This window comes from Musca vetustissima, unplaced genomic scaffold (assembly GCF_032173495.1).
Source record: "Musca vetustissima isolate MV318-11 ecotype Yass unplaced genomic scaffold, APGP_CSIRO_Mvet_v1 utg86217, whole genome shotgun sequence".
Lineage (NCBI taxonomy): Eukaryota > Metazoa > Arthropoda > Insecta > Diptera > Muscidae > Musca > Musca vetustissima.
The window spans coordinates 1-20,689 of NW_026883966.1; the positions used below are offsets into that span (position 1 = coordinate 1).

Consider the following 20,689-nt stretch of genomic DNA (forward strand, 5'->3'; position numbering starts at 1 on the left):
TGCGGTGTGAGATTGTCATCATTATGACGATTTTTTGTATGTTCGGTTCACAATTTGTTACTGGCGACTTTTATAGCCCATCATCGTCAGGATGATGATGAAGCATCATCCTCATCTGTGAGGTGCGGATTTTTTTTCTGTTTTTGTTTTCTGCTCTTAATTCTTTGTCGCGTGTCATCTGATGTTGTTGTTGTTGTTCGGAATTCAGGTGTGTTGCTTGACAAATGCCTCCTGGTTTCGTTGATCCGTGTGTTTTGTTTTCATATTTAGTTGTTATTGCTGTTCGGAGTTCCATCCATCTGCAAGATGTCTAGATATTTGTGTTACCCACAGCCTGTCTGGCTGGCTGGCAGGCAGAGAGGCAAGACCACCATCAGCCACCAAGCTGCTTCAAATTGGATCACTCTGTGTTCTTTTTTTGTGTTGCTGTTTGTTTGATTGAGGTAATGGTCGAGGTGTTGGGCTTGGGTGGTTATCCGACAAAGGCTTAAAGCGGCCAACAAATGCATTGCTGCGAATATGGTTTACACCGGAGCACCATTGCAACAACAACAGTACCAACAAAAACACACATTGAAATTTTTCACAGACAATAATGGCAGCCACAAATGGAACAGTTACTTTCGTTGTAATGCCAGGCAGGCTGGGGCTGAGGCTCACAGAAAAAAATGGCTGCATTGGGCATCATACTTTTCCGAGGTCCCGAGCACAAACGCACGCCACAGCAACAGACACAGGCTGCTGCTGGCAGGTTGGCTGAATAACCTGACTCTTTTTACAAGCGAAGACCATTCAACCAGTCTGACTGCCAGCCAGCCTACCCCAGACCCTGACCTTAAGTGCCAGTCAACCATCCAGTCAGCCTGCCACCCAGCCAGCCAAACAGAGAGAAAGGAAAAGTATTGTAAAGCTTTACTAATGGCAGCAGACAAACTCAATTAGACTGCAGGGAATTGAATCAAATGTGGAAAAAATGGCAATGGCTTGTTTTTTCTGCACAGGTCTTTTCCCCACTTTTCCGTTTCAGGGTTCTGCATTTTTTCGTTGTTGTTATTTCTCTGTTTGGCAATTTTTGTCTGTTGGTTTTTATTTAATTTTTTTTTTCAAGCTTCTGCATTTTTCCAATAAGCCAAACAACCAACCAGTCAGCCATACATTCATCCATACTCTTCGCCTCTGTCATTCGGAGGTATTAAGAATTCTTAAATGTAATACCAGGAATAATATATGGTCGAGTATTGACTCTGAAATCTGTTGATGTTAGGGAAAGAGAGGAGTGGGGACTTTTTAAGCAATTTTTTCTGGTAAATATTTTTCCCAGATGTTGTTTCTTTTTTCGGAAAATTGAAAGTAAAAGTTTTTTGAAAGCGAAGTAGCAGAGCAAACAAATAAGTTCAATGATTCTTTTGGTGGTAGTTATTTGATTAAGTGATGTTATGGATACGGAAAGTCTGGATGAATATTTTAGGAGAGATGGTATTCTAAAAATACAATCGAAGGTCCCTAAAGGTTTACATGAGACTGCAAATGATCTTACAACCTGAAAGAAGCGGAATATTCACCGATGAAAACGAAATCAATCTCAAAGGAGTTTTGTTTCAACGCAGAAGGGCTCAGAGTATTCTATGGTATAACAAAAAATGCGTTGTTGTCCAAAAAGAGTTCCTTCCGAGGCCTTTGCTTTACATCGTGTTGAAAATATATTGAACAGAATTGTTGTATATTTTTAAGATTTAATAGTAATAAGAGTCTAAAATACCAGATATATATGATATATACAGATTCAGGTTCTTTGGAGACCACTACTATAATTTGATGGAGAATATTTATTTCCTTTACAGCAACACGCTAAAATGACTCCGAAGTGTAATAAAGGCCCCCACAAAATACTACTGAAAACAATAGTCATTATATAGCTTTTTGTGTATTATGTATGATTCTGACGGATTTTTAATCGATACATATTATAGTTACACAAATCTTTATAGTGGCGAATCATACTCAAATTCGATGAAAATTATTTTCTTCATTGATACCAACATCCTGAAGTGTGGTCTTACTGGAGTTTTTGGCCAGAAATCGACATGCACAAATTTATAGAAAAATTCAATCATTTTTAGGTCTTATTTAGATTCGAAATTTTCCTGGTATACATTGTAGCTACAGATTTTTATTATTTGGAGACCCTTAGTGGAATTTGATGTAGATTATTTCTTCCCTTTATTGCATCCCTATAAAATGAATTCGGGAGGTCATAACGACCCCCTCAAAAAAGTACAAAAACATTAGACAACATATCACTTTTTGGGTAATTTCTATGATTATAACCGATTTTTAACCGATACCCATTATAGTTACACAGATCTTTAAAATGGTGACCCCTACTCAAATTCGATGAGGATTATTTTCTTCATTGATACCAACATCCTAAAGTGTTGTCATAATGGTGAAATTGACCACAAATCGAAGTACTCAAAAGTACAGAAAAATTCAATAATTGTTTGTTCCAAATTAGAGTCGAAATTTTCCGGGTGTACATTCTAGCTACATATTTTTATTGTTTGGAGACCCTTTGTGGAATTTAATGTAGAATATTTCTTCCCTTTATTGTACCCCGATAAAATGAATCAGGGAGGTCATAATGGCCCCCACAAAATACTACTGAAAACAATAGACAATATATCGCTTTTTGGGAAATTTTTATAATTGTGGCCGATTTTTAACCTATACCCATTATAGTTACACAGATCTTTAAAATGGTGACCCATACTCAAATTCGATGAGGATTATTTTCTTCATTGATACCAACATCCTAAAGTGTTGTCATAATGTTGAAATTGACCACAAATCGATGTACTCAAACGTACAGACAAATTCATTAATTACATGTTTCAAATTAGATTCGAAATTTTCCTGGTATATATTGTAGCTACAGATTTTTATTGTTTGGAGACCCTTAGTGAAATTTGATATAGTATGTCTCTTCCCCTTGCATCGAACCGCTAAAATGATCTGAAAGGTCCACAACGACCCCTTCAAAAAAGTACTGAAAACAAAAGACAATATATAACTTTTTGGGTAATTTTAACGATTGTGACCGATTTTTAACCGATACCCATTATATCTTTAGTATGGTGACCCCTACTCAAATTCGATGAGGATTATTTTCTTTATTGGCTAAGGTATAACAAAAAAAGTTCCTTCCGAGGTCTTTGCTTTACATCGTGTTGAAAATATATTGAACAGAATTGTTGTATATTTTTAAGATTTAATAGTAATAAGAGTGTAAAATACCAGATATATATCATATATAAAGATTCAGGTTCTTTGGAGACCACTACTAAAACTTGATGAAGAATATTTCTTCCCTTTGCAGCACCTCGCTAAAATGATTCCATAGTGTAATAATAGCCCCCGCAAAATACTACTGAAAACAATAGGCAATATATCACTTTTTGGGTAATTTCTATTATTCTGACCGATTTTTCACCGATACCCATTGTAGTTACACAGATCTTTAAAATGGTGACCCCTACTCAAATTCGATGAAGATTATTTTCTTCATTGATACCAATATCCTAAAGTGTGGTCTTGATGGTGAAATTGACCACAAATCGAATTACTCAAAAACATGAAAAAATTATGTAATTTTTTGAACCAATTTAGAGTCAATATTTTAAAGATATATATTGTAGCTACAGATTTATGTTCTGTGGAGACCCTTAGTGGAATTTGATGTAGAATATTTTTTCCCTTAACAACAACCCGCTAAAATTAACCGGAGGACCAATTATGGCCCCCACAGAATATTACTAAATATTAAATGCAATAGACACATTTTAGATCAATTTTTATAATTACGGGCGATTTTTTACCGACACCTACAGTATTTACACAGATCTTGAAAAAGGTGACTCATTGTGAAATTTTATGAAGATTATTTTCTCTGTTGATACCAACCTCCTAAAGTGAAGCCTTACTGGAGATTTTGGCCAGAAATCAAAATGCGTTAAAATTTAAGAATACAGGCTAGTATTTTTGTTGCCCATTAAAGCCGATATTTTAAGGATATTATGTATATCTACAGATTTGTGGTCTTCGAAGACCCTAATGAAATTTTATGACGAACATTTTTTTTCCTTTATGGAACCCAATTAAAATGAATTCGGAAGGTAATAATGTCCCAACAAAATATTACTGAAAACTAAATGCAAGAGATACATTTTCTATCAACCTTTGTAATTGTGACCGATTTGTTTCCCGATATCGGTTATAGCTACACCTATCTTGTAAAGGGTTACCCATAGTGAAATTTTATGAGGATTATTTTCTTCGTTTATACAAACATTCTAAAATTCTGTTTTATATGCGAATTCGGCTCAAATTCAAAATTCTCAAAAGTGCGGGAAAATTTCACTCATTTTTGTGTTCCCTATTAAATCGGGTATATTCCGATTATATATCATATCCACAGCTTTGTGTTCTTTGGAGACCCTTAGTGGAATTTGATGAAGACTCTTTGTTCCCTTTATGGGAACCCACAAATATGAATTCGGAGGCTAATAATGGCACCCACAAAATATTACTGAAAACCAAATGCAAGAGATACATTTTCTATCAACCTTTGTAATAGTGACCGATTTTTTTCCGATATCGGTTATAGCTACACCTATATTGAAAAAGGTGACCCGTATTGAAATTTTATAAGGATTATTTTCTCCATTTATATCAACCTTCTAAAATTTTGTCTTATATGCGAATTCGGTCCAAATTCAAAATTCTCAAATGTGCGGGAAATTTTAGTCATTTTTGTGCTCCCTATTAAATAGGGTATATTCCGGTTATATATCATATCTACATCTTTGTGTTCTTTGGAGACCCTTAGTGGAATTTTATGTAGAATATTTCTTCCCTTTCTAGCACCCGCTAAAGTGATTCCAGGAGTCAATAATGGTTTCCACAAAATATTACTGAACACAAAATCCAATAGTTACTTTTTTGTTGATGTTCCTAATTGTGACCGAAATTTTGGGGAAATATATTATAGCTATAAATATCTTGGTAATATAGTGGAATTTGATAAAGAATATTTTCTTCCTTGGTACCAACCACTTAAATTGAAACCTTACTGGAAAATTTGTCCAAAATTCAAATTACTCAAAGTTCGGCTAAAAACATAAATATTTTTACTCTATATTAATATCGATATTTTCCGGATATATATTACTTCGACAAATTTGTGTTCTTTGGAGGCTCATAATGGAATTTTATGCAGATCAATTCTTCACTTTACAGCTTCCTGCTAACATGAATTCTAGAGGCAACAATTCTATTCAACCTAACATTTTTAATTTTCCCACATTTTAAATCTATCCACACAGACATTCTAAGGCAGTAAATCACAATTTATTAAATTTCCCTGCCAAAGTGAAAAACGGAGACTATAATAAATAGAAAGGAACTGCTGCTTGTTCTTCTTCTTCTCCCGAGTACACAAGAAAACGAGTAAAACTATCATCAATTACTCTTTAAGTTTTTTGCAGTAAAAGTGCTTGACAAACAAATGTCCAAGAGCATAGAGAATGGGCATGCATGAATGAATAAAAACTGACTGCATGCCCTGATGGCTGGCTGATTGTCTAGCAACTAGACACACACACAAAAAAGTGACGTTTCGTAGACGACATAATAAAAAAATCCAAACCAGGCTGTAAGGTGGAACGAGGTCTGCCAGCCTTACTCAGAGGCTATGACGAAGAAGGGAAAAACTAAGGTCAGCCAACCAACCGACCAACCCGACAGTGTCAATGACAACGTAAGCGTCATTGCACAAATGTCTGGGACCATAACATGGCAGACAATAACAGCAACAAGAAAAGTAAACATTTACCGGAACGCAGTTTTATAAAAACAAACCGTGAAGGGAGCCGGAGAAGGGACAAGGAAAACAAAAACCCTTTCAGTAGAAATTTTTAAAGCCAACTCCTTCACTTTTTCCCTCAAAACTCAAATTAAAGACCCAATCAGCTGTTCAGCTGCTCAACAAACTACCCAAGCAGTTAGTCATTATCGTTAGCAGTACGTAAATATGGTCGTACGTCACGTTAGCACGTCCCTACTTAACTGAACACATACACACAGTCATTACGTTAACAACAAAATAAATTGTTTAAATGACTGCCGGACAGATTGCAGTGGACAGCATTCACACAGTTGCTCCAAAGCCGGCAAACTAGAGTCTCGTCGTTTACTATTTTCACTAATACTAATGCACTACTAAATAGCGGACATTTAAGAGTTGTATTTTCGGTGTTTTTTTTCTTCTTCTTCTTCTTCTTGTGACCATAACAATGGAGCAATCACCGTTCTCAGTCACAATAAGACACTGTCTGGCAGACAGACAGACAATCCAATAAACTCACTCTCGTACATACAAATGACACGCATACACATGGCCATACATTTGACTCTTTCTGGCACATGGTTGCACATTAAGTATGCTTGACGCCGTCAATGAACAACGAAGTGTGTGTAAATGTTGCAAAAAAAAAAAAAAAATAGAAAGAAAAATGAATAAAATGTGCTTTGTGTTCATGAGCTGGCACCCAGAGATGGGAGTACGTCCTAGGAAAAAAAGATGGACTTATTGGTAGTTAGTCCTAACCACCCCAAGCAGATTCCGCACCTTCAAAATGTCCACCAGCAAACGAAAAGTTGTGATCTGAAAAATTTTACCAGTTTAATCATTTGTTATTACGCCGATTCCGATCATTTCTACAGATTTGTGTTTGTTGAAGACCCCTACTAAAATTTGATGACGATTATTTTTTGCCTTTACAGCAACCTGCTAAAATTAATTCTGGTACCACTAATGGCCCCTACAAAAAAGTACTGAAAACAAAATGCAATATATACATTTTTGCTATATTATTGTAATTGTGACCGATATTTGCCGATACCTATATAGTTACACAAATCATTAAAATGGTGACCCATAGTAGAATTTGATGGAGATCATTTTATTCTTTGGTATTAACCTCCTAGAATGAAGTTGTATTGGTGAAAAGTGCCGAAATTCGAATTACACAAAAGTACGAAAAAATTCAATCATTTTTTTGTTCCTCATTATCGTCGATATTTTCCGGATATATAATATATCTACCGATTTGTGTTCTTAGAAGACCGTTAATGAAATTTGATACAGAATATTTTTTGCCTTTATAGCACCCCGTTAAAATGAATACAGGAGGTAAAAATTACCCCTACAAAATAGTACTAAAAACAAAATGCAATATATACATTTTTCCTATATTATTGTAATTGTGACCGATATTTGCCGATACTTATTATTGTTACACAAATCCTTGAAATGGATACCCATAGTAGAATTTGATGAAGATCATTTTATACTTTAGTATCAGACTCCTAAAGTGAAGTTTTATTGGTGAAATTGCCCTAAATTCAAATTACTCAAAAGTACGAAAAAAATCAATCAATTTTTGTTCCTGATTATCGTCGATATTTTCCGGCTATATAATATATCTAACGATTTGTGTTCTTTGAAGACCCTTAATAAAATTTGATGCAGAATATTTTTTGCCTTTATAGCACCCAGCTAAAATGTACTCTGGGGTCACTTATTGCCCCTAAAAAATATTACTGAAGACAAAATGGAATAGATACATTTTTCGGTCATTTTTATAATTGCCCTCGATGTTTTAAAGATATATTGTAGTTACATATTTCTTGGAAATGAAGAGCCATAGTTAAATTTTGTAAGGATTATTTTCATCATTAGTTTCCAATATCTAATGTGAAGTTGACCGCAATTCGAAATACTCCAAAGTTACGCAACAAAAACACTTCTTTATTGTTTCATATCAATGTTGATATTTTCCGGATATATGCAATAAAAGTTTGGTGTCCGGAAACACCGCTAAATGAACAGTCATTGCCATAAGACCTTTAGCACTCGAAACAGGAAGTGCATTGTCACATCACTTCGTGAGCGTAGAGACTTGCATAGCTATAACAGCAATTGGTATCGTATATGATCGAAATCTTCAAGCTGGTCATTGGAACCAAATAGATCATATATGCGTTAGTAGGAAATCGAAAACCTCTCTGACTGGCGTCAGAAAGAAACGGGTGGGCCGATAGTGACAACGAGGTCACCATAGTTAAAATCAGGATAACATATAAATGTCCAAGAGGAAACACCAGACCAGAAATAACACTACTTGCAACAGCTAGAACCTATAGCAGTCAGAAACACCGTAGCCACGGCAATACGTAAAAAGTTATCAATATGCCAATTTTATACATGGAAAGAACTCACAAAATAAATACTGCCTGCATGCAGATTGTAGCATCTGGAGAGGAATAACTCTGCCCAACACCATAAACAATCTCCAGAGGAAAGTAGAAAACGTTCTAAGAGATGAACAAGCTGTCTTCAGACCAAATAGTAGCTGGGTGGTGCACCCCCTGTATCTACCGTTCATCGATTTCAAGACCCTCAGACGAATTGTCATACTGAAAGTATTGCGTAAAAAACCTGTGGTATAACCTGGAATCCTTCTGGACAACTCGAAGTAAAAGTGGATGATATCGGTCTTCACTTGTACAAGACTGTGTTGTAATGTTGAACTTGAGATTAATGTCAAGAAAATTAAGGCCTTGAAATTTTACCAAACCAGTATAGAAAACATTATGCTACCAGACCAATCATTTGTTGGAGCATCATTCGAGCATTATGTGCAGGAAATCAAAGCTTAAAATATTCGAGCCATATATAGAATCGAGTATGCTATATGTCTGTGAAATTTGACTACATATAGTTATAAAAATGTCTGAGGATCATATGCAGAATATAGTGGCCAACAGCCTAAGTAACATAGAGCTGTGAAACTTTACAAATCAGGAACATCCGATTGCAGAACCTTAGACAATTTATTACGTTAAAATTCTGACTACATAAGAGTCGGTATCTTGTTTATAGAAGAAATGTATTGAATACCTTATTAATATTACCTGTAGATAGCATAACTTGAGTATAATAAGTGGTGGGATATTTAGAAGGATTTAAAAAGACATGCCGAGGGTATTAAACCTTTTTATGGCAAGAGTTTCTTTTGCAGATGAATTAGAAAATGTGTTCTTATAAAGAATATATCGGCACGAAATGGGAACCGAATATCATCATTAGCAAAGGGAAATATATAAGTACCAAACGTACTGGTCCATTTTTTATGAAGGACTTTGAAACACCTATATAGACGCTCTTATGTTGGTAAATATCTGACTAAATCTTCAGAAGGTCTGTAAATACACTCACAATTGTATTATGCTTAGCTTTATCCTCAGATAACTCAATATTTCACAATTTGGACGCCAATTCCACATTGATTTGAAAGTGTGGAGAAGAATTAAATTGAGGCGACTTTCTACGAGAAAATCCACCCTCTGCGAACTATATTAGTTTTAATAATGATTTAAAAATTTTAGCTGGGACTTTCAAAGTACTTCAAATGAATACTTCGAAGCATTTACCATGCGGGACCCTTTTATGGGATGCATTCCACAACATGAGCCTATAAAAAACATCTCTGCAGTGAGATTTTTAAATACATTCTGAGAATTGTAAATGACAAATTACAGCCTTTAAAAAGCTCCTATAAATGATCTGATCATTTATATTGAATGATACCTCACAAAATATAGATTTTTATAAGATTTTATTTGCCCTCTACGAACCCGAAATACCAAATTACAACTACGGATACGCATTCGAGCACAAAATTAGACTTTTCGATTTTTGCCTCTGACGAAAAAGTCGACAGTTAAATCTTTCGATTTTGTCAAAACTTTCGACTTTTACTGAAAAGTGTAAGTATTGGACAATTTGAGCTTTGCGATATTAAACCAAGTATTTATAAAGAAAATCGAAATACGATATTGAAAAGTCAATTTTGAGATTTCCTCAAAAATCAAAAGTCGACTTCGACTATTAGACATTTCAATACGAAAAGTCGATTAGTCGAAAGTCGATTTACTTATCCCTAGTGGCTACGTCACATACATATTCATTTTATAGGGGGTATTCACCTTACCCTCTATGAACTCGAAATTTCATTACAATGATCAGTAAAAAAATTAGGTTATTACTTCAAAATACCTAAAATGGCATCATTCCAAAGATGTCCCGATATATTCCGTGGGAACAACTCTAGTTTAGTAAAAACGATCAAATTTTTCTGAAATTTTTTCCAGAGGTAGGTATTTTTACCCTAATTATGGGGATATCTTTTTTTCTTGGGGGACGTACCCGGTTACCCGGTTATTTGACCCGGAAGTTCGGGTACGGGTACCCGGTTATATCCGGTTCTACGGATCCGGTTAATATAATATGGGTATCATTTTAAAGGTTATAAAAATACCTTTCCATTGAGTGGTAATATGATGGGGTTATCTCAAACCATTTTGGGGATATAGTCAAAAAACTGGGTTTTGGTCCCCGATTTTTTTGAAAAACTCCCTAAAAGTCGAACTTGGGTCCATTATAGTCCCTCTCCAAACAGGACTCAAATGATAGACCACAATTTGCCCTTTCCAAAATGGTGCGATATGTGGCTGTATCTGTTGTGGATCAAAAGATATGGGCCTTAGAACCCTATAAAACAAGGAAAATCTTTCTACATGACAGAATCTCCTTTTAAATAGCATGGTGTTTTTTGGGTGACCGGCCTTCGGCCGGGGATTTAAGACTTTCTCCTATGGACAGATGCCAACACCGGCTAACGCGGCAGAAACTCCTTCTAAATAGAATATTTTTTTGTGTAGCCGGCCTTCGGCCGGGTATTTAAGACTTTCTCCTATGGACAGATACCAACACCGGCTACGCGACAGAATCTCTTGTTAAATGGAATATTTTTTTGGGTGACCGGCCTTCGGCCGGGGATTTAAGACTTTCTCCTATGGACAGATGCCAACACCGGCTAACGCGGCAGAAAATCCTTCTAAATAGAATATTTTTTGTGTAGCCGGCCTTCGGCCGGGGATTTAAGACTTTCTCCTATGGACAGATACCAACACCGGCTACGCGACAGAATTTTCTTGTTTTTGTAGGGTTCTAAGGCCCATATCTTTTGATCCACAACAGATACAGCCACATATCGCACCATTTTGGAAAGGGCAAATTGTGGTCTATCATTTGAGTTTGGGTTAGGGAGGTACTATAATGGGCCCAAGTTCGACTTTTAGGGAGTTTTTCAAAAAAATCGGGGACCAAAACCCAGTTTTTTGACTATATCTCCAAAATGGTTTGAGATAACCCCATCATATTACCACTCAATGGAAAGGTATTTATATAACCTTTAAAATGATACCCATATTATTTTAACCGGATCCGTAGAACCGGATATAACCGGGTACCCGTACCCGAACTTCCGGGTCAAATAACCGGGTAACCGGGTACGTCCCCCAAGAAAAAAAGATATCCCCATAATTAGGGTAAAAATACCTACCTCTGGAAAAATTTTCAGAAAAATCTGATCGTTTTTACTAAACTAGAGTTAAGCCAAAAACTCATTATCCCACTGCATTGCCTGTGATTTACTAATTGTTTTCCTTTTCATTTCAAAATGTATTTCTTATTTAATAATTCCCCTTTAAATTCACACTTCCCATCCCTGCAAATCTATCTGATTGCCATTCTGTGTGTTGTTGTTGCTGTTGTTTGTGTATCTTTCTTTTTTGTTTTTGCATTCTTTGTACCTTTGATTTGCCTTGTGTATGTTGTCTGAGCGCCTAAGTGCGTCTCTCCATAACGGTGTACGAGTGTGTGTGCGAATGTTTGTGAGAGAGAGTTTGTGTTGTGTTTGCCATTGCCTCTTTGTGCAATTTGTGTTTTGTTTAGTTTTGTTTGAAAAAAAAAAAACAGTTGTCGTGTTTTTGTTGTTGTTGTTGTGAAGAGGTCTGGTGCGTTTGTTTGTTCTCATTTGGGTTCTTTTTTTTTGCACTTTGTTTTGAATGAATTCAGATTTTTTTGTTGTTGTTATTGTTGGAGAAAGGCTCTAAAGGGGAAGAGGGATGGGGGAGAGGGGAGAGAAAGGTTTAATACTCACTTGGCGCGTTCCACCGAACAGTTGAGTAGAGTACCGGTTGAGAATTGCAAGCCGATGAAGTTAATGGCTACAATGACGTCGTTGTTTGTCGGCTGTTGGCGTTACTGCGGCTGCTGTAACTGCGACTACTGTTGTTGTTACTGCTTTAATAAGGACGGACAAAGCATTGACGACTGTCGTTGCTTGCAGCTGATAACAAAACGAAGCACAGACAAACAAAAAATAATAAAAACAAAGGCGCAAATGAAGATGAAATATACACCACAGAGAGACAGACAGAGAAAATTGAAGAGCAAAATAAAACCAAGATTCTGTTTGGAATATTTTTTGTTGTTGGTATTTTTGCTTTGTTTTTGGCTTTTCTGTTTTGTTGAGGTATTCTTGCTGTTGTTGTTATTGTTGTTGTAAATATTGCGATTATAATTAAAAATGCACAATAATGTAATTTTTTTTGTTACACAGACACTTCGGGGGAGAAATTTCTCTTTTGGATATTTTTAAAAAAATTTTCTTATTTTTTATTTTCAATATTTTTTTAGAAAATTCAAATTTTCATTCACCTCACTTTTTTGAAAAACTTTTACAGGTTTCCTTTGGTTTTGTTTTATTTTTTGTGTTGTTGTTATCTTTCTCCCTTGGGAGTTATGACCTTGCCGCCGTGTAAAACATTCTTCTTTATCCAAAGCTGGCTTGGGTTCGAATAAATCCGTCTAGTTTTCGAGACCCAATATTTATAGTAAAATTTCGCACTGATTTATTGTTTAAATGCAGAATTTTATTATACGCATATTGAATTGTTGTTATTGTTGTAGTTGTTTTTTTTTGCTGTTGTTGTCAATTGTTGTTGTTATGGTGGCAGACTGATTTATTATCCATTTGTGGCAATTGGTTTTAAAGCGAAACGTTGTGCCGTTCTTACGACGACGCGATACGAGCCGAACGATTGAGCGTAACCGAAAATTCCGATTTTTTTATTTTACATAAAGGGTCCACAATGGGACCACTTATGTCCCTTAGGTTCCAAAGGTTCCTCTATGGCAAAATTATTCCCCCAGTACATAGTCACCTCGTTGGGAGTGAGGAGGGGGGCTCCTGGAGAGCTAAATAGATTCGAATTCACTTTACAAAGCCTTGCTGTTGTTGTTTTTCTTGTATTCCCTTTTTGCTCAATGCTTTTGCACGCACGCACACACACACTGTGAAAACACTCACTCACTGACTGTTAATTCACTTTGCATACATGCTATGCTTTTGTGGTTATGTTGTTTTTCCCGTTAACCGGTAGTTTTCCCGTTGATAATCGCTGAGCAACTGAATTTTCAACCATTATTTTAACTGGCATTCATCATCAGTTCATTTACAAAGAGTTACATTTTGGTGAGCCGATGTTGTTTTTGTTGTTGTCCGGTATTTTTCGGGGTTGTTTTCCCATTCCCAATGCGTTCGCAAAAAAAATCCAATTTCAATTCCTTTTTACTCGGCGCATGACGACTATCTTCTTACACGACACAACTAACTGGCATAACAAATGCCATTCTCGTTTAATTCTAATTGGTATGCGCTCTCTCTCTCTCTCGCTCACTCAGGCACACTCTCTGGCTCAGTGTCTCCATTACGGTTTCACAGGCTCTTCATTTCCCTTATGTTACACACAAAAACAAAACAAATACCATATGGTAGCCAGAGAGTGTGAGAGTATGTGTGTGTGTGTCACAGAGAATGGTGAATATTAGCAAGTGCCAAATTGTAATCTCTTGTTTATACAATTCATGCATGGCATCAACAAAAGTGATGCCAAGTTTGATAACCATTATTTGTACTTTAATAAGCAGGGATGGAAGAATTAAAAAAAATAAAATTTTGTTAATAAAAATAAAATTAGTGGCTTTATTTAAAAAAAATTTCTTTAAAAGAAAAAAGGCGTGGATTTTTATATCCTTCACCACACTGTGGTACAGGGTATTATGTCTTTGTGCATATGTTTGTAACAGGCAAAAGGAAACGAGATAGACACATGGTTCATTTTGAGAATATGCATAGAATCACTTTCTAAGTCGATTTATGCATGTCCGTTCGTCCGTCAGATCATTTATTTGGCCCAAGGACGAACCCTATTGAAATTGTGAACAATCGGTTCAGATTTTTATGTAGAACTCATATATATTTTCGTCCGATTTAATGTAAACGGTGCACCAAAGTCCCTAAATATCTTTCGAAATTTGGCACAGCGTACTGAATTCAGCCTAGAATGATGTCTGCCAAGTTTGGTGAAAATCGGTTCAGAATTAGATACAGCTCCCATATATATTTTCGCCCGAAATTCGAGAATTCTAGTCGGTACAGGTGAAAAACAGGTGAGTCAGAGTGGTGCGTCACATTTTACCAGGTGTTCATAACCCTTGGTACCCCTCGTGTCTTGTCTCAATAGGAACCCCCTTGAGGTGTTCGCAACCCTTGGGTCCCCGCGATCTAACTCATTAGGAAACCCCTTGAGGTGTTCGCAACCCTTGGGTCCCCCGTGTCTTGTCTCGTTAGAAACCCCCCTTGAGGTGTCCGCAACCTTTAGGTCCCCGCGATCTAGCTCCGTAGGAACCCCCTTGAAGTGTCCGCCACCCTTGGATCCTCGTGTCTTGTCTCGTTAGGAACCCCCCTTGTGGTGTCCGCAACCCTTGGGTCCCCGCGATCTGGCTCAGTAGGAACCCCATTGAGGTGTCCGCAACCCTTGGGTCCCCGCAATCTAACTCAGTAGGAACCCCCTTGAGGTGTCCGCGACCCTTGGGTCCCCCGTGTCTTGTCTCGTTAGGAACCCCCCTTGAGGTGTCCGCAACCCTTGGGTCCCCGCGATCTAGCTCATTAGGAAACCCCTTGACGTGTCCGCGACCTTGGATCCCACGCGATACAGCTCAGTAGGAACCCCCTTGAGGTGTCCGCAACCCTCGGATCCCCGCCCTTCTTGGTTTACCAGGAATCTTCTTAAGGTGTCCATAGCCCTTGTACCTCTGGCATCTCGGCCTTAGCTTTGGTGTCGCTCTAAATTCACTGGACAGCCCATTACCGACAAGCTGACAGGAGTACTTATCCAGGTCTCCCTAAGGAAGGACCCATTCGGAGTACTTACCCAGGTCTCCCCTAGGGCGGGCCCATTCGGAGTTCGGATCCAGGTCTTCCTAAAGGACTTGGTAGTTACCGGTGTACTTAGCCAGGTCACCGCAGAAGGAAGATCGTTACTCCACTGGTTGTTTTGAAAATAAAATATAATAAAAACTGTGTTCCTCACCAAACCCAAACAACTCAATAAATCTTACCATTTGCCTAAAAGCCAAATCTATCTGCGTTATCACTCTCTCGGTCACTCCTATAAATTTCTGTGGCAGACCCTGGTCCCCGTGAGCTATCCCAGCAAACCGGAGGGAACTTGTGTCGTTACACTATATATCTTTCGATTTGTACGAAATTTGGTATATTGTACTGAATTAGGTCTAGAATGATGTGTGTTAAGTATCCTGAAAGTCGGTCCAGCATTAGATATAGCTCCCATATATATTTTCGCCCGATTTAAATGGTATACCAAAATCCCTATGCTAAGTTTGTAGGAATCGGTTCAAATTTAGATATAGCTCCCATATGTATTTTCGTGCCATTTTAAGTAAATAGTTCATCAAAGACCCAGACCGATTGACACAAAATTTTGCTCAACGTACTGAAGTTAGGGATTTTTTTTTGATATCGGTTCAGATTTGGGTAGAGCTCCTATATATATTTAGATTTTAAGTACATGATGCCCCAAGAACTCAAAATTTGGCCGATATGCACAAAACATACTGAAATTAGTACGATTTAACCTGTGACAAGTTTCGATGAAATCGGTTTAGATTTCCACATAGCTTTATATATATTTTCCTCAGATTTTTAGTAAATGGTGCACCAAACTACTCATGATTGATATAACCCAGATTGATATTTGCTTTATATTCATTTCAAAAATTCGATGTCTGGATTCATCTGTTGAATACACCCAAAGTGGTGAAGGGTATCATATAGTCGGCCCCGTCCGACTTTACTACTTTCCTTACTGGTTTTCAATTGGTGTTGTTCTAAGCAGTGTTGCCAATTTAGCACTTTTAGTGCTAGATTTAGCACTCTTAAACTTGTTTAGCACCAAAAAAATTGATCTAGCATCTAGCACTTTTTTTAGCAATTTTAATTTGATCCAGGATATTTTTCAAATTTTTTAGTATAACTCCAAACAATTGTCCTTTTTATACCCTTCACCACACTGTGGTACAGGGTATTATGTCTTTGTGCATATGTTTGTAACAGGCAAAAGGAAACGAGATAGACACATGGTTCCTTTTGAGAATATGCATAGAATCACTTTCAGAGGCGATTTATGCATGTCCGTCCGTCCGTCTGTCTGTCGATGTAAAATTGTAAACAAAGTACAGGTCGCATTTATAATCCGAATTGGATGAAATTTAGCATAGGTCACTTATTTGGCCCAAGGACGAACCCTATTGAAATTGGGAAAAATCGGTTCAGATTTAGATATAGCTCCCATACATATATATTTAACCGATTTAATGTAAACGGTCCCTATATATCTTTCGATTTGCACGAAATTTGGTACAGCCTAATCATTTAGGTCTAGAACGATGTCTGCCAAGTTTCGTAAAAATCGGTCCAGATTTAGATATAGCTCCCATATATAGTTTCGTCCGATTTCATGTAAATGGTGCCCCAAAGTCCCTATATATCTTTTGATTTGCACGAAATTTGGCATAACGTACTGAATTCAGCCTAGAGTGATGTCCGCCAAGTTTCGAGAAAATCGGTTCAGATTTAGATATAGCTCCCATATATAGTTTCGTCCGATTTCATGCAAATGGTGCCCCAAAGTCCCTATATATCCTTCGAATTTCACGAAATTTGGCATAACGTACTTAATTGAGGCTAGAATGATGTCTGCCAAGTTTCATGAAAATCGGTCCTGATTTAGATATAGCTCCCATATATAGTTTCATCCGATTTCATGTACATGGTGCCCCAAAGTCCCTATATATCTTTCGATTTTCACGAAATTTGGTACAGCCTAATCATTTACGTCTAGAATGATGTCTGCCAAGTTTCGTGAAAATCGGTTCAGATTTAGATATAGCTCCCATATATAGTTTCGTCCGATTTCATGTAAATGGTGCCCCAAAGTCCCTATATATCCTTCGGTTTGTACGAAATTTGGCATAACGTACTGAACTGTGCCTAGAGTGATGTCTGCCTTGTTTCGTGAAAATCGGTCCAGATTTCTATATAGCTTCCACATATAGTTTCGTCCGATTTCATGTAAATGGTGCACCAAAGTCGCTATATATCTTTCGTTTTGCACGAGATTTGGCATAACGTACTGAATTGAGCCTATAGTGATATCTGAATTGTTTCGTGAAAATCGGTCCAGATTTAGATATAGCTCCCTTTTATTACCAAGGAACCAATAGGCAGATAGGAACAAAACGTTCTGAAGTTAGTATAACCTAACCTGTGACAATTTTTTTTGAAATCGCTTAATATTTGGATAGAGCTTCCATATATATTTTCGCCCGATTTCAAGTAAGTTGGGCATCAAATTCCTCATGTTAGTCAGATTGAAATCAAATTTTGCACAGCGTAAAAAATTGAGCATAGAATTACGTAGTTCCGTTTTCTGGATGTACAGACATAGACCAACGGATGACCTATTTATATTTGTTTGAAGTCAATTTACATACTTTATAGATAGATCTAGGCAGATTTACATTTAGATAAATATCACATATTTTATTTCATCCAATTTCATGTTAATAGTCCTTTTTAATATACCCATAGTGGTGAAGGGTATCATATAGTCGGCCCCGTCCGACTTTACTACTTTCCTTACTGGTTCTATTTTACATTGATACTTTGAAGTTTTCATATGTTTCACATGGTGGATTTGATTTTCCATTTTTTCCAGTGAGCGGAGCCATATAGTAGGACGGGGCTAATACCTTACGTAAATACCGCAAGACTTAAATTATCTGCGAAACTAAATGCCGCGTTGGTGAAAACTTCTGTGGGATATCCATATCCTGGTATTATAATAATACTACAATATCAGAATATAACGAGTATTAAAAAAACCGATAACCTCCACCATAAGGATGACCATCAAAATATCCTAGGAAAAAAACTCATGTTATGATAGGATATTGAAATTCTCAAAACAACTAACAGTGGAGCTCTATGGGGCTATAATAAAACAGAGATCAATGTTGATATTTTTGGAAGTGAGATTTAAAAGCTAATGAGAATACAAAATACCAAATTACAAGCAAGTCGTTTGCAAAACCTGTCCAAAATTCTCAAAATATTAACTTGGGTCAGTATTAGAAATGTCTGTGCAAAATTTCGTAAATACTGCGATCTCTACCGTGATTTCAATAGACGGACATCTGTAAATCGACATAGACTTTTATTCTGATGAAGAATATACAGACTTTGTGGTGTCTCCGGAGAATATTTCGAGGTGTTGCAAAAGCAATGACAAATTTAATATACACTCCTCCTTATGGTGGTGTGGTAATGTTAATACTAAACACTATTAGAATATGTATACCCCTGTAAATATTTACGTATAGCTCCCACACCCGGTCTCTGTCCTTCCAGAATAAATGTATACGGCATAGAATGCACATTTTGTATTTTTCACACAAAAGTCTTGGCCAATTTGACTCGATCAATATGCTTATTCACTAGCGTTTCCCCCTTGTAGAATATTGTGACCTTTAGAGAGACCAGAAAAACATATAAAATATTTTTGGTTGACTTCAACCGGCAAATATTGGTCGATTTTAACAAACACAATAAGTGTCCCTACTGGCCAGAACCGGATATGCAAAATATCGTGACAATGTTTCATAGCTATGACCGTTACTTTGTTTAAAAATGTTAATGTACAAACTGACAGACACACACATATCGACTCAGCTAGTCGAGATCAGGGATGGTCCGTGCGACGAATTTTTAGGTTTTCGACTGTCAAAAAGGTGTAAACGTCGAAAACGTCATATACCTGTATAAAATGTAATAAATGTAGTAAACGTCATTTATTTGAATATCATTACCATATATAGGTATTTTGTAGAATATATATCATTTTATATATATATCTGAATATTCCTTACTGGAACTGATAAACAATTCCAAACTTTTTGGAGAAGAAAATTTTGAAATTTGATATGGATTTGAGTAAAGCATACGTAATTTGATAATTTATTAAAGGAAACAGCTATTTTGTCAAAAACCTAATGGTTTTGAGTAGCTTTCCGACGTTTCGGACGTATGTATTATACGTCGGATATGTAAGTCATTTACGTCACATATTATTACGATCCGTATACTAAAATGTGAGTCCAGTACCAATATTTCGTGAAGTTACTTATAATACCCTCACAACATAGCTGTTAATTTGTATTTCCTTATTCGTATTTAAGAATTTTCTAAGAAATATAGATCTCATTATAAACTATAATAAAATGTCTTTATATTAATTTGTAGCAATTTTTTTCTGGCACTTTTTAGCATATTTTTCAACAAAATCTAGCATTTTTTTCTATCAAGTTTTGGCAACGCTGGTCCTAAGGCCAAATAAACGAGCCGTGCCAAATTTTATCCAATTTGGATCATGAATGCGACCTGTACTTTGTTTACTATTTAACATGGACAGACAGACAGATGGACGGAGATGCAAAAATCGACTCAGAAAGTGCTTATATGCATATTCTCAAAAGGAAACATGTGTCTATCTCGTTTCCTTTTGCCAGTAACACACACAGTGTGGTGAAGGGTATTAATATTAGCTTCGAAATTGAGCTATATGGGTCCTTAATTAGGCATAACCCTTCATGTTATAAAAACGCCAAATATTCACTAATTCATACACAATTTTGTCAATATTGATCCCGCTTTAAGTATAGCTCATATAACTTTGCCCTTTAAATTGCAGTAGATCCAAATTTTTGGGTTTTGAGTTTTGGGAATAAACCCCAGTAAAATTGCTGAAATTTTGTATTTGGTGTACATTATGGTTTGCTACAATATTATGGAGGGTATCCAAAGTTCGGCCCGGTCGAATTTAACGGCTTTATCACTTGTTTTAACGGTACTTTCAACGATACTATTAACTGTCGGTATTTTGAGCTTGTATAAATATTTAAAATATATTTAGATAGTTTTATTCGCAATTTCTCACCGAAGTGACTTTATGTTAGCATTATGAAACTTCTTCGGGTGATCGATCCGAGTGAATAAACAACTTCTTCTCTGAAGGTTTTCGTCCAATTTTACAACCTAAGTGTTTGTATTTTCGTTTCCGTTTGATTTTAGGTATTTTAATTGTCCACCTCATAACAATAAAATAACATTTTCACTTGTTATTTTATCCTTTCATGCCTTGGTGATTTAATTATACATTAGTGGTGTTATAAGATTCTGACTGGAATAATTGTCCCCGTTAACTATATCCTTGATTACTTGATTTTCGCACATAGCTGTGC

The 20,689-nt window shown here is 36.5% G+C and overlaps 1 protein-coding gene across 1 annotated transcript in view; it reads left to right on the plus strand.

The window, feature by feature from the left end:
* Window positions 1-668: 668 nt before the first annotated feature.
* LOC133330960 (phospholipase A1-like) overlaps window positions 669-20,689 on the plus strand; it is a gene marked incomplete at its 3' end in the record, with an annotated part of 39,189 nt that continues 19,168 nt past the window's right edge. Inside the window, exon 1 of the mRNA XM_061539358.1 lies at window positions 669-751. Coding sequence (XP_061395342.1) covers window positions 669-751 — 83 coding nt within the window. The remainder of the gene's footprint in view (window positions 752-20,689) is intronic.